Here is a 12917-nt window from a genome sequence, read left to right on the forward strand (position 1 = left end):
AACAAAGCAGCATGAAACCGAACCAGTCTTTGTGATTTTATTTAATTGAAAACTGCTGCCAGTGTGAAAATCCTGGCTAGCAATTAAGGGAATGTGACAGCTTTGCCAGTCATTACATAAATACTATGGAGCACTGGGCTTCCTACTGTCATTAGCTGCAATGAACACAATGGAGCTATACACAGGAGCAAGCACTACTCTGATGATAAATGTTTGCATTTCCAATTAGCACTGAACTGTTGTGGCATCTTCCCCTCAGTCTAATTGAGGGTCTTGGGTGGCTTCATTCACTAATGATGATTGGTTTGTCTTCTTGCTCTTTACTTTCCCAGCAACAAAGGAGTTCAATGAGTTTTGCTCTTAAGAACATCGGTTTCCTCCTTGCAGAGGTCTATGTGTCTTAGTGTTTTCTCACCTCAGAAAAAACTCAGCTTTTACAGGTTAATGTAAACTTTCATCTATTTATGTACGATGGCTTTTTGCTAACCACTGCATTGCAGTGTCCTCTGTGCCTATGGGATGTTGTTGACTCGATCTGACAATGTTCTCATCATCTTACATATTTCTTACCCCCACCTCCATTGCTAAATGACAGATTTCTGCATTTAAAAAGGTACAATTTTTGCAAATGCTAGCATGTATTTAAAGTGTGACTACGTTGGACTGGGAATTATTCCACATTAGGAGATAGCAGGGCTTAATTCTGAGCCCTGTGCTCTATGTCCATCTTCTGCATTGGAAACTTTTGAATGGAAGAATGATTAATGATTCGGCTGCTCTCAGTTGCTGTTGCTGCTAATGTGTAGTTAGGACTCTGAGCCAAGTAACTTAAGCAAGAGTAGTGGGGGTGGGTTTAACTGTGTGCATTAATATATTCTCTTTATGCCTCATCTAGTCATTTCCTCTGGAGCACAGATTTCCTCCAGGAAACCTGCTTATATGAGCTTTGGATATGCTTTAACATAAGAGGCCTTTATTTTTCCCACCCTGCTTAGCAAGTTCCGACTCCAGCGACTACTTTGACTTGTGTGGTTGAAGCCCTGCCCTCCTGTGAGCAAAAGCAGAACCGGAGCCAAGGCTGCTCTGTGCTGGAAAAGGGAGCCTGTTCTGACATCTGCAACAGCCAACTTGCTTGTTCAGGCATGTAGCTGGGGGAGGGGAGGCAGCACTTCTGGAGATGAGGAAATGAGGAGGATGATTTGTGGGCTGAGAGCTTTTAAAAATGATACTCTTGGTGCTTTCTGTCACAGCTTGGATTTATTTTTTTTTTTCCCCTAGAATATGCATGCAATTTATTTCTCTTGGGCTGTTTAAAAGTGCTGTTAGAAGTGGGTAAATGCTTGGTCAAAATGAGGAGGCTGCTGCCCAGGGATGGGGTCAGCCAGAGCCGATGTCCCAGCAGTTCTCCAAGCCTGAGTACTGGAGCACAAGTAAGGGCAATTCATCATGTGTTCCAGGTACTTGGGTGTAGCTGGCATTGGTTGTGGAATGGTTATTGTTTGACATGGCCATTTATTTGTGCAACAGCTGAAGCCAAGTCTAAACACGGCAATTTAAGCTGGCATTGCCTCTCTGTGGTTTTGGATTCAAGCCTAATGTGGTGAAAAGGGCTTGACCTGCCTCAGCACTGCTGAAACCCTCAGTGTGCCTGGGTTACTGTCACAGTGGTCATGCATGGGCCCACACAGTGGAAGCTGATGAACATTGGGCCTTGATTCTTTCAAACAAAACAGAAAGAAGCTTCCTTAACTTGAATGAAAGGAGAACTCTGTTGCTAGGAATCGAGTGGTTATAATTAGTCTGTTCTTCTTTAGAAGCATATCTGTGCAGTAAGATGGGTTAACATGGATCCCAGGGAGAGATTTTGCAGCTCTTCTGCCCACTGTAGTGATGTCCACATCCTCCTGCAAAATCTGCACTAGGGAATCCCACCCAGCAGTTCTTGCATTTAGCCCAAACTGTTGGAGTTAAATTAAAGGATTTTTTTGAAAGGACTGTCCAGACTTTTGGCTTTTAAAATTCCAAGCCATGGAATTGTCCAGCTTTTCCTGTTGAGTTTTAAGTGGTCAGTCATCCTTTATGTCTGGCACTATGGAAATAAAGCTGGCAGTGGAGCAAGACTGCAACTGGTAGTTGGCCATCTGCCATGAGAGTGTTTCCCTTCCCCCTCCTCACACCCACTCACCCACCCGTGCTGTAGCAGTGGATGCATTCTCTTCTACGTGTGTACTGATGTTGAGTGATTATACTTTCATTTAATTGAGCAATTTCATCTGCATCTTTAGGTGTTGGCAGCAGCTGCTGGGGTCTAACAGGTAAGTTCTAAAAAGACATCAGCAAACACAGCTGTTTTGTAATTATTTGTTTGAACTTTATGCAAACCTGCTGTTTAGTTTGTTGGGTTTTTTTTGTTGTTTGTTTATATTTTTGTTTTGTTTTTGTTGTAGTTTACATGTAAATGCCAGGTCTGGGATGGTGCTTTGCTGGCTTTTTTGGTTTAATTGGCACATTTACACAGAGCTCAGATGTGCAGTAACTGGTTGGGGAGACAGCTCCATGCTACAATTTCTGAGGGTTTTTTTAATCACCTCTAAATTCAGTGATCGGTCTGTCCTCCCTCGGGGTGTGTGTTGCAGCTGCCTTTTTTGTGACAGCATGTGTTCCAGGTCCCATCTGCTGTTGGGTGGAGGAAGAGGACACCTCTTGCCTCTTTTTCAGGTGGAACGCGTGGGGTGCCTTTCCTTCAGTGTGAGACTGGTGTTTGAGACTTAGTCCCACGTAAAGCAATAAAAAACGAATGACTGTCTTTTCATTCTGTGTGGAAACCCAGCTGGTAAACTCTGATGTTACTTTTTCTGCTGGGATTTGCATGGAAGCGTGACACACAGGGAGGGAATCTGCTGTTTGCGATGTATTTGAGCAGAGCAGGGCACAGCCTGTGCTCTTTCTCACCAGGGCAGAGTGAGGGGGAAGGAGGAGATTTTAACTCTGTGTGTGCACAGGCAATTTGTACCCATGGGGTGGAAAGATGCAGGATTACTGGTGCAGGGGTAAAACACTTATTCTAATCAGGATCAACTCAATTAAAGGTTAAGACTCTCTTTTTTTTTGTGGGCAAGACCCACTTTCCGCACCCTGCCAACAAAGTATACTAGTGTCTTGGAAAAATGTGAGATTTCCTTCTGGGAGTAGGCAGAGAGGAAAGAGCAGTTGCTGAGCATCTTCCTCCTCCCCGTTTTGTTTAATATAGTTTATTCATCTGTAAGTTGTAGTGAGTAACTTACAGCTACTCTCTTGCCAGACTGCATGAATTATAGATGGCTCTTTTATGAGTTTTCATGTTGACTCCTGCAATTAGTATGCATCGGACATAGTTATCTGTATGGCATCTACTGTAGCGTAGGTTTCAGCCTTTCTGACTTTTTAATTGCTTTCTGTTTTAGCCATCAGTCATCTGTCTGTCTTGCTAAGGAATGCAAAGAGAACACAAGAAGCTTGATAGAAACTTAAGAGTTCAGTGTGGAGCAGCAGGTTTGAAATTATGTGCTTAAGGGGAAGGAAAAATGACATACGTAGAGGGTCTTTGTTGTCTGTTTTTTTATGCTTGTGTGTGTGTTTTTCAGTAGGGTCAGAATGTCCCACCTACCTCTGTGTCCCTGTGTGAGGTGAATGTCTCAGGGGGCTGTGCCTGTACTGCAGTTTATGCCTGTAGTTTAGGCATAAACTTCATGATTCCCAAGACATGTAGCACTTGAGAGTGTGATTTAGGGTTAACACGATGGTGCTGAGTTAATGCTCAGACTTGATGATCTTAGAGGCCTTTTTCAACCTTAATGATTCTGTGATTGTCTTTCGTGTTATATCATCTTAACAAAGATCATCAGACCTGCATGGATCTTTGCATGTGTGAATGTACTCTGAGCTTTTGGATGCCACTCTTGCCACATGTGGGTGCTGTCTTCTGTTCAGTACTTCTGCTTGTTCTGTCTTCTGCCTGTCTTTTTCCTGTCTGCGGAAGTGTTTTGTAGGAGTCAAAGGAGAGTTTGTCAGGTTTGCTGTTGGACTCTGTTGGGTCTGGGACAATGATATGTAGCTAATGGGCTGCAAAAGTTGATGGGAAGGGATGGGGGTGCATTAAAGACAACCATAACTTGACTACAGCAGTCACAGATTGCAGTATGTAATAAAACTTTTCATGATTGCTGTGTGCTGAAACAGTTCAAGCTTTCAATACTCCCAAATGTCTGCAGAAACAATAGTCCTGCATTACTGCTATGCCTTCCTAGTGGTGTCTGCGGAGTTTGGTTTGAGTGCTGGTATTTTAATATATATAGTAGTTGAGAATAATTGTGTCTGCAGCTAAAGTGTATTCCCTCATCTGACTCTGGTTGAAAAGTTCATGTGCTGTTTCATTGCTTCCACTGTTCACTTAATCACACCGTGGAAACCTAAGATGGGTTTCTCAAGGCAGAGTCGTGCTGGTGTGAAGGAGGAAATAACTCAGTGCTGCAGTGATGCTTTGCATTCCTGTTGGAATGGACTGCGCCGAGCAGAGTGACTCATTTCAGTGGCCTAGCACTGATGTTCTGCCGGCTGGGGAAGTGATTGCCTGGTGCTCTGAATTTGAGCAGCGCCTGCATGAGGGGGTTTGTTTAAAGCCTGCTTACATGTGAATTAGCAGGAGATTATTTTAGGAAAAGGAGAATTTGCTTAACCAGCTGGGCTGCAGTGAGGGAGATGGCTACTTCTGTAACCACTTGGCATGGCTCTGGGCTCTCAGCTCTTACTTGGGGGTATTATTCTGTCAGGAGGGGGTTTCATCTGCTTACTTTGAAGAGATAGAAGCTGCAAGTATAACAATGTTGCATTTGACCTCTGTATTGCAGTGGGAGGATTCACTTTAGCAGGTTTTTGGTTTTCCCTTTAAATACATAGTGGCACAGGGCTTTTGGGAACCTTCTAGTGCAGCTATTACAGTGGATAACTTCTGTGGAATAAGTCTCTTAGTTTTGTAGATCAAGGGATCTCTCAAACCCCTCATCTCCAAACAGCTCATGTAACTCCAAACACAAGACTTTGATGAAGAGAAAGGTCTGTGAGCGTAAGTGATGGAGGGAAAATGAGAGGTGTACTATAGGCTTTGCCTACAGCAAAGGTGCAGTTATCAAATAGGTGTGAAACAATATTGTTTGTAAAACCATGTAACTTCTCAGCAGTAACTTGCTCTTTCAGGGAATAATGTAAGATAAACAAGAGCTTGTACTGCCAGTTTCTATCCCTGCGGTAAAACAGTAATTCACTTGTGCACTATCCTTTCTAACTGAGGGATTTTGAAAAACTTTCTTATATTGAAGAAACTGAGAGCAGATGTCCCTGGGGTTTTGCAGTGGTGGAACTGAGAGGGAGGATGCTTGACACCCAGAGATTTTTCTCCTTTTTTGGAGGTTTTTCCTTATATTCTTTTTCTTTCCCCCAACACTTGACCAGCCTCTGCCTGTAATCTGGGTGTTTGTTTTTTTTTTTAATTCTTCTTCTCACTTCTTTCTCTCTAGCCTGGAGCCACATACTACTCTATTATAGTCTCATCCAGCCCCTAACTTAGTAAACTTTACTCTTAGTAAAACACTCTTAGTCCCCTGCTTAGTTTTGTGCCTCTGGCAGCAGGGGTACTGACCTCTCTGCTCGGTAGGAGAGGGACCCAGAAATGAGTCAGTCTCCATCCCAGCCATGCCTGCAGCTCCAGGAAGTCTGGCTGATGGGGGAATCTTTGGATACACCTTTATTCAAACCCCTGTGGGGTAAACCAGGGTGTTAGAGCAGCAGATGTGCCACTCCTGGGGAGCTCTGTTTGGCAGGCACAAGGCTGCTAACATTCCTTTTCCTTCTGCTTCCCTGTCTGCAGTATTTTCCTAGCACCTTCCTGGCAATTTGCTTTCATGTAGTTACATAAAATCAAAGCAGAGAATTAATCTCTTATGGGACACTGTTGCTTATGTTGTTTCAACTGGTTTGTGCCAGTTCAGTTCCAGCCACTGACACTGTGCTGTGCAAATCCCGTCAGGAAGGCCTCAGTATCTTCATGTTTCACAGGATACTTGTACAGCAGTGGCTGCCAAAATTTTTGGTTGGGTTTTAGCTTAGATTTTTTTCCACTGCTTAGGCAGGGAGAGTGTTCATTTGCACCAACCACCTCATGGCTGGCACTCCAGCTGTCAGTTGTGTTGTGTTTTATACCCAAGAATGGCATGAGGCTAAAGGGTGTGTGGTGGGACATGCACAGGGCACATGTGAGGACACGCCCAGACAAGTGCACAGATAATTTCCCCCCACCCCTCCCAAATGCCAGAACCATTGAAATCAATCCCCAAACGCTAGTCTGTTATTTAATATTCCATTGCATGGCTGTAATAGAAGGAAAATGGGGCTAGGGTCAGACCTTTTACAAAATTCCCTGTGTGTGAAGACTTGCCCAAAGCCTTACAGGCTGTACAACACTGTCGGCCCTCCCGTTTAAGGGTGATTGTGAAGAAACCGGGAATCAATCAAGTGGAAGCGAAGGTGGAGCCGCAGGCCAGCCATGGCTTGGCAGGTGACAGGGAAACACTGCTCTCGGCAAAACCTGGCACATTACTGCTGGGTGACTTCTGTGGGCAGTGTTTGCCTGCCTTAGCTCCCCACAGCAGTGAGAGCTGTGTGCTCTGGGTCCAAATCTTGCCAGTTATGCTGAGGGATCAGCAGCTTGGCTGAAGAAGACTCTGAAGGCTGGCTGGGTGCTGTGTGGCCGTAGGACTGTGCTGGTGGGATCTGTTTGGAGTGTGACTCAGTGTCACACAGAGTCCAGCCTATGGAAAGCTGCTTCCTGGCAGTCAGCAGTGATCTCAGCTTTGTAGTTAGACTTCTTACTTGCAGAGAGCAAACAGCTTCTGACTTTCTGCCACCCTGTAATTCTCCCTGGGTGAAACATCTTCCCTTACTGCCTGTGAAATTGGTAAAGCTGTTGAATTGCTTTTTCCACCCAAACAGAAGCTGTTCCCACTTTGGTCTTTATTCAGCAGTTAACTCCCAACTTACTCTTGAAAGAAAACATAGTGCAGATGAATTCCAGTTTCCAGAAGGATCTTGCTGCAGCCAGGCTGTGCCTGGAGTAATGCTGATCTCATTTGGGTGGAACAAGCTAGTTGTTGCAGAATAATCTATTACCCTGTTCCCAAGCTTCCGTCTTTAAATCTGCACAGCAGGGATTATTTACTTATGGATTTAAGTGTGTGTTTGGGATCTAGTTTTATTTGACCCTCCCATCAGAACAAAATGTAATCAACTTCCTGGTAGCTGGAGTTGCTCCTGAAGTGTGCTGCTACTGCAGAAAGGCCAGGGCTGGCTTGGCACAACCAAGGGCTATGCTGCTGCATCTGAGGTGACGTGGGTACAGCTCAGGGCTTCCTGGCCACCTCTGCCTCTGAACCCACTCAGCAGCTTTTTAGCAAAGGAGCCTGAGCATTTGTGTCAAAACTCTGAGTACAAACTTTAGTCTCTATCATGCTGTGCTGGAGACTGATGCAAACCTTCTGAGATAGTTTTTAGGAGAACTGGCGTGGATCTGAGAGGTATGATTAGCTCAGCAGCTTGTTGGCTCCTCTCAATTATCCTTATCCTTTGCTACCTCATATCTACCTTCCCACTCTGCACTTCTGCTCCAAGGTTTTCTTGAGAATTGATTGTATCCAGAAACAGGCTGTTCTCAGTGATCAATAACTCAAATGCTTGAACACAGTCTTATGAACAGAAAAAAAAGAAAAAAAACCAACTTGGGTCCTGAGTAGAATTTGTGCTGACACAAATTTTTGTGCTGCGTTTGTGTTGCTATCATTATCCCTGGAAGTGTTCAAAAAGCCTGTGGATGTGGCACTTGGGCATATGGTTAATGGTGAACACAGCAGTGCTGGGTTACTGGTTGGACTGAGGTTGCAGGTCCATCTGCAAATATCTGCTTGTGATTTGCTTGATAGTGTGTAGTTCCAGTCTACAATAAATAAACAATTGCAGCTTCTAACTTGTTTTTTTTTTTCAATTCCCAGTAACGGCCTCCCCAACTGAAGATGTCTAACAATGGAGTTGAAACAGAAGACAAACCACCTGCTCCTCCAATGAGAAATACCAGCACTATGATTGGATCAGGAAGCAAAGATCCTGGGACTTTAAACCATGGCTCAAAACCTCTGCCTCCCAATCCAGAAGAAAAGAAGAGGAAGGATCGATTTTACCGATCTATTTTGCCAGGAGATAAAAGTAGAGTGTTTTATCTCTTCTAATAAACCTGTCTGAACGTTGCTCTGCTTGAACACAGTCAAGCACTTGATGCTTAGTGATGGCTGAGGTTTTAGAAAACGTGTGTTTGTTTCCTGCGCATCTGTCTTGGTCGTTTCACATTGGCAATTGGTGGAGAGGAGAGGAATGCCTTTTGCTTGTTTTGTTGTTTTAAACACCAAATAATTTGAATTATACAAGATTAACATGCAGTCTCTTACTAGACCTGTCATATTTTGCCTTTTGGCCATTTACTGTGTTCTAATGTCTGGGTCAGGCATTATCTACTTGCTTTTAAGAACAATCTGTAACTAAAAACTCTTGCATATTTCTTGAGCACTGAAGTTTTTCATGTTCAAGGGACTGTAACAGATGGAAAAAGAAATAGGAACTGTGAACTGTACATGAAATTCTAATTCTTAGGATGAGGATATTTTAAAAAAATCTCTCATATGAATCTTTTGAAGTGATGCAAAAAAAAAAAAAAAAATAATTCATCCCCTAATATGTGCTGGTTTCTTTTTATATCTGACCTATTTTTTGGAGTTCCTCTTCGTAATACATCAGCTTTTTCTGTATTGCAATGGTTTCTAAGCACTTTGTAACTAAAGTCAAGACTAAATATCTTCAACTCCCTGGGCTTCAGGAGGGAGGCTGCCTCTTAATTTTTATTAGTGAAAATACTAACTGAAATGATAACTTCACTAATTTAAATAAGCATGGTGGTGGATCATTTTCTACAAAATGAATGTGGCATTCATTAGTATTATTCTTATCTGATACTTTTGGCAACTTTGGATTGTTTTACAAGTGTGGGGATTTGAACCTGGAATTCAGAAACCTGTGAACTCAGTGTTAAAAGTCTGCTAGGTCTGGGTTAGAACTTGTAATTATGAGTATGAATCCTAAAAAAGTGGCAGAATTTTTGTGTTGGCTTACTTAAGGGAGGATGGGTTTTTAAATCTCCAGGATCAACTGTTTCAGAGATCAAAGAAATCACCTGAAACTTGTAAAAGAGTAAAAGAAGTAGAACCTGAAATGCTAGTTTGAATTGGATTATGAAGAACTACGAACAAGGAGAAAAACGAAGGTTTGGGGAAATTTAGCAGACAGACTGCGACTGATCTGAAGCTGCCTATGTTTACTGAAGATTGGCCAACATGGCAGATGCTTCAAGACATGAGAGATTTTTGTTTAGCCAAGCCCAGCAGAGCCTTCTGTTGTAATACACCTGCCCAAACGAGAATGGTTGCTTCTGTCCTCTAATTCCTGTTGAGCAAAAAATTCATTTTAATGCTGTCACCTTCAAATTGGTTGATTTCTGTCTTATGAAAACTTCTTCTAGTCTCATGATGGCAGCTAAATTCCTAGTGCATCATGCTGCCTAAATGCAGGGAAATTCTTCAGTGTTCAGACACTTTGGTTTGTGCCTGAGATAATTTTGGGTGTTCAGTTTGGCTGAACTAAAAGGGAAGTTGGTTTCCACTCAGTTAGAGGAAAGTAATTTTGAGCAAATCTGTGCTAGCCCTGTACAGAGCAGAGGTGTTGTGTAAAGGATGCAAAGGGGCATAAATCCAGGGCCTCATGCATGTTTGCACACTTGCATTGAGCTGTACCCCTTGCCAGGCAGCTCTGGGGGTGTTATGCTCTGCCTGCAAAATTTAGGAAGTAATTTGTAGTCCCAATTTCCTCTGCCCAAGCCTAAACCACAAACCTGGTATTTAAAAAACCTGTTGGCTTAATACTGGGTGGGTCCTGCCCAATGGGATGCAGAGCTTGTGTGACTTGTTGCTCTTAGCAGGACTTGTGGATTTTTTGAATTTTCCTGGGCTCAGGGGATTCGTCCCAATTGATGGAATGCTGTTGTATCATGGTTTACTAATGTTTAGGCTTTTAGATCTGTTAGATAAAAAAACACCTAAGACTTCTGGATAACAACTTAACGCCCTTAAGCTTTTATAGGAATATGTTCAACTCTGCTGTGGCAGCCACCCTGGACCGTGTGTGGGTGTTCGTTGTCCATGCAGAACTCTTGCACAGTGATGCTGGTAGAGGTGTCCTCTTCTTCCTCACCTGAGCAATGGGCTTCTAGGCTGAGATGGCACCTCAGTCTTTGGCTTGGAAGAGTGGACTGATCCTGTAGGCAGACCTATGGAATATAGTGGCTCTGATGGCACTCCCTGCACCTCTTTGCCTCTTGCTTTCCATCCAGTGCTAGTGCATGCAGCAGCCTCTGTGCTGCAGATGCTCACCATCTGTTAGCCAGCAGCTGCTCCTGTCTCCTCCTCACTCCCTTCTCAGGGGTGGCTCCTCCAGCGTGGCTCTTTTCCCCTTGGCAACTTTGTTGCTTCTCTGTGATTCAGCTTCCCCCGTTCCCTTTGTTTGAAAGAGGGATCAAAAACAATCTGTTCCATCTTCATGTCCCAAATGGCGCATCTGATCCTTTTCTTTCTCCAAAATTGCTCTGTACAACTGTAGCTCTGTAATGATACAGAGAACAGTGCTGGAGCTGGCACTGAAGGAAATGGGATTCAGTCCTTTGGGGCCAGCCCTGAGCCTCTCTGCACAGCCAACCACAGCAGTGTCTTAAAGAATTGCTACGCTGTGTGTTAGCCTTGCAGGCTTCTCAAATACCTGGGGTTTGGCATTCATGTTGCCAAAAGTGCACTGGGGAATGTCAGCCACAAAACAAATTCTGTTTGGCATTGGATAAAAAAGGGGAGCAGCTGGGAAATGTAAGTGGTTTGCTCACCTTCTCCTGGCTCCACTGATTTCATAACTATAAGCAGCTGCAAAGCTGCCTAGAATGTGGTTCTTGCTTAAACTAATCTCAATTTCTTGAATACAATAAATACTAAAAGGAAGGTGGAGTCCTTAATGCATAATGAATATGGATGAACTTAATCCAGTACATAATGATAATCTTGTGTGAAGACCTCAGTTTAAAATTTGCAGGGTGCACCTCCTTTGATCTATTTCCTTCCCTGTTTCTTTATGACTTCAGCTCCTCACCTGCCAGATTCTGCCATCTTGCTCATGTCTTCAAAGCTGGTTATTAAAAACATCTGTAGTTCATTTTGTCAGCAAAAAAAATTAAAAGTGCTTTCACTCATAAGATTTTATAGCAGAATCCTACATTATATTTAGGTTTCTTCATAAACTTTTGAGAAAATAGGATGAAGGAAGCAATTTCTAAGCAGTATTTGTAGTTAATTTTGTACCTGGCTTTGTATGAGAGACAAGTGTATATTTAAAAGCACATAATTTACACACACACACATATATATATATTTAAGTTGCTTAAAGCAACAAATAAAAAAAATGTGTTCAAAACTGACTGGCTTCCACTTACTGCCACTGTAAAGCTTTTGACTCTGACCTGTGTAAGTTTGAGTGGATATTTTAGGTAAATAGCTCTCATGCTGTTGAGTCTACTAGTTGATACTTTACATACTGAAAATATCAGTTTCCTTCTTTTGTGCTTGACTTTTATTTCTGTAGTTCTTTCATTGTGGCTGCTCTTAAGTGTGGAAAGAAAGTTTTTAAACTGGCTGTTTGTCTGCTTCAGATTGAAATCCTATGACTAGCAAAAGTGGGGGGTGATTATGTAGGAGAATTTGAAGCTGTTGGGGAGATTTTAGTTCTTGATGCATGTATGGATATTTTTTTTTATTGTTGTTGTTTTTGTCTCTTGCAGCCAATAAGAAGAAAGAGAAAGAGCGGCCAGAGATCTCCCTCCCTTCAGACTTTGAACACACTATTCATGTGGGGTTTGATGCAGTCACAGGAGAATTCACAGTAAGTGAATCTGGAGGAAAAAGAGAACTGTGTGGTTTAGCTTATTGCTAGGAGGAGCCAGGGCCCATTAATCTTTTATATATTAATGCTGGAAGAGCTATTACCATCATCTATTTTGATCTAATTTGAAACACATCTGCGGAGGTTACCCACTAATTCATGCTGTGAGACCGTCAAACTTGGCACATCCCAGGAGCTCAGGCTGCCAGCAAACTTTTCCTTTCTGTTTATTTGGCTGTTGTGGTCAGCTAAACATGGTATATCTCTCCTTTCTTCCCTTCCCTCCCTCCACTAGAGCTGAAAGAAGTCTATAGCACAGTCTGTGTCCCCCAGGTGGGGCTCTGAGGGTTTTCCTTTGGGAGGCACACAGCTGTGTACAGCTACTTAGGCCAGAACATGTATGTGCTGCCCTAAGGCTAAATGTCAGATGCTTTTATGTGTGGTGGGTTTTTTCGTTCATTGACATGCAAAATACTGTAAAGACAGAGTTGTATTTCATCATCATCATCTTTTCATTCTTATTTTGGTTATGAGATAGTATTTCCTAGCAGCTGAAGTTGGTTGTGAACTTGAGTTGTTTGTTTCTACCTGTCTGTAATATGCTGCTTTTTCAGGGGCTTTATTCCCCTACCCTGAATCATGTATACATGTGTATTTTGCATGGCAGCCTCTAGACTTGCCCAGCTTACCCCACATGTGCTAGTGGGGCATTACCTGAGGGCTGTATCCAGCCATCCCTTTGAACAGGGAGGATTACTTCATTGCTCATGGATCCCAATCTCTGCCACTTTGTCCGTACAAACTGTTATCGCTGC

General features: G+C 43.0%; 1 protein-coding gene across 26 annotated transcripts in view; it reads left to right on the forward strand.

The window, feature by feature from the left end:
* PAK1 (p21 (RAC1) activated kinase 1) overlaps positions 1-12917 on the forward strand; it is a 97195-nt gene that overhangs the window by 61175 nt on the left and 23103 nt on the right. For 16 of the 26 annotated variants that reach the window (XM_086882362.1, XM_086882364.1, XM_086882344.1 and 13 more), the window contains 2 exons: positions 8076-8286; positions 12002-12102. In XM_086882362.1, coding sequence (XP_086738488.1) covers positions 8097-8286; positions 12002-12102 — 291 coding nt within the window. In that variant the 5' untranslated portion in view covers positions 8076-8096. Of the gene's footprint in view, positions 1-995; positions 1141-2285; positions 2316-2718; positions 2834-8075; positions 8287-12001; positions 12103-12917 lie in introns of all 26 variants that reach the window. The other 10 variants (XM_086882342.1, XM_086882351.1, XM_086882357.1 and 7 more) reach the window with 4 other exon arrangements.

The sequence above is a fragment of the Cyanistes caeruleus genome, chromosome 3 (assembly GCF_971803275.1).
Source record: "Cyanistes caeruleus chromosome 3, bCyaCae1.hap1.1, whole genome shotgun sequence".
NCBI classification, from domain to species: Eukaryota; Metazoa; Chordata; class Aves; order Passeriformes; family Paridae; genus Cyanistes; species Cyanistes caeruleus.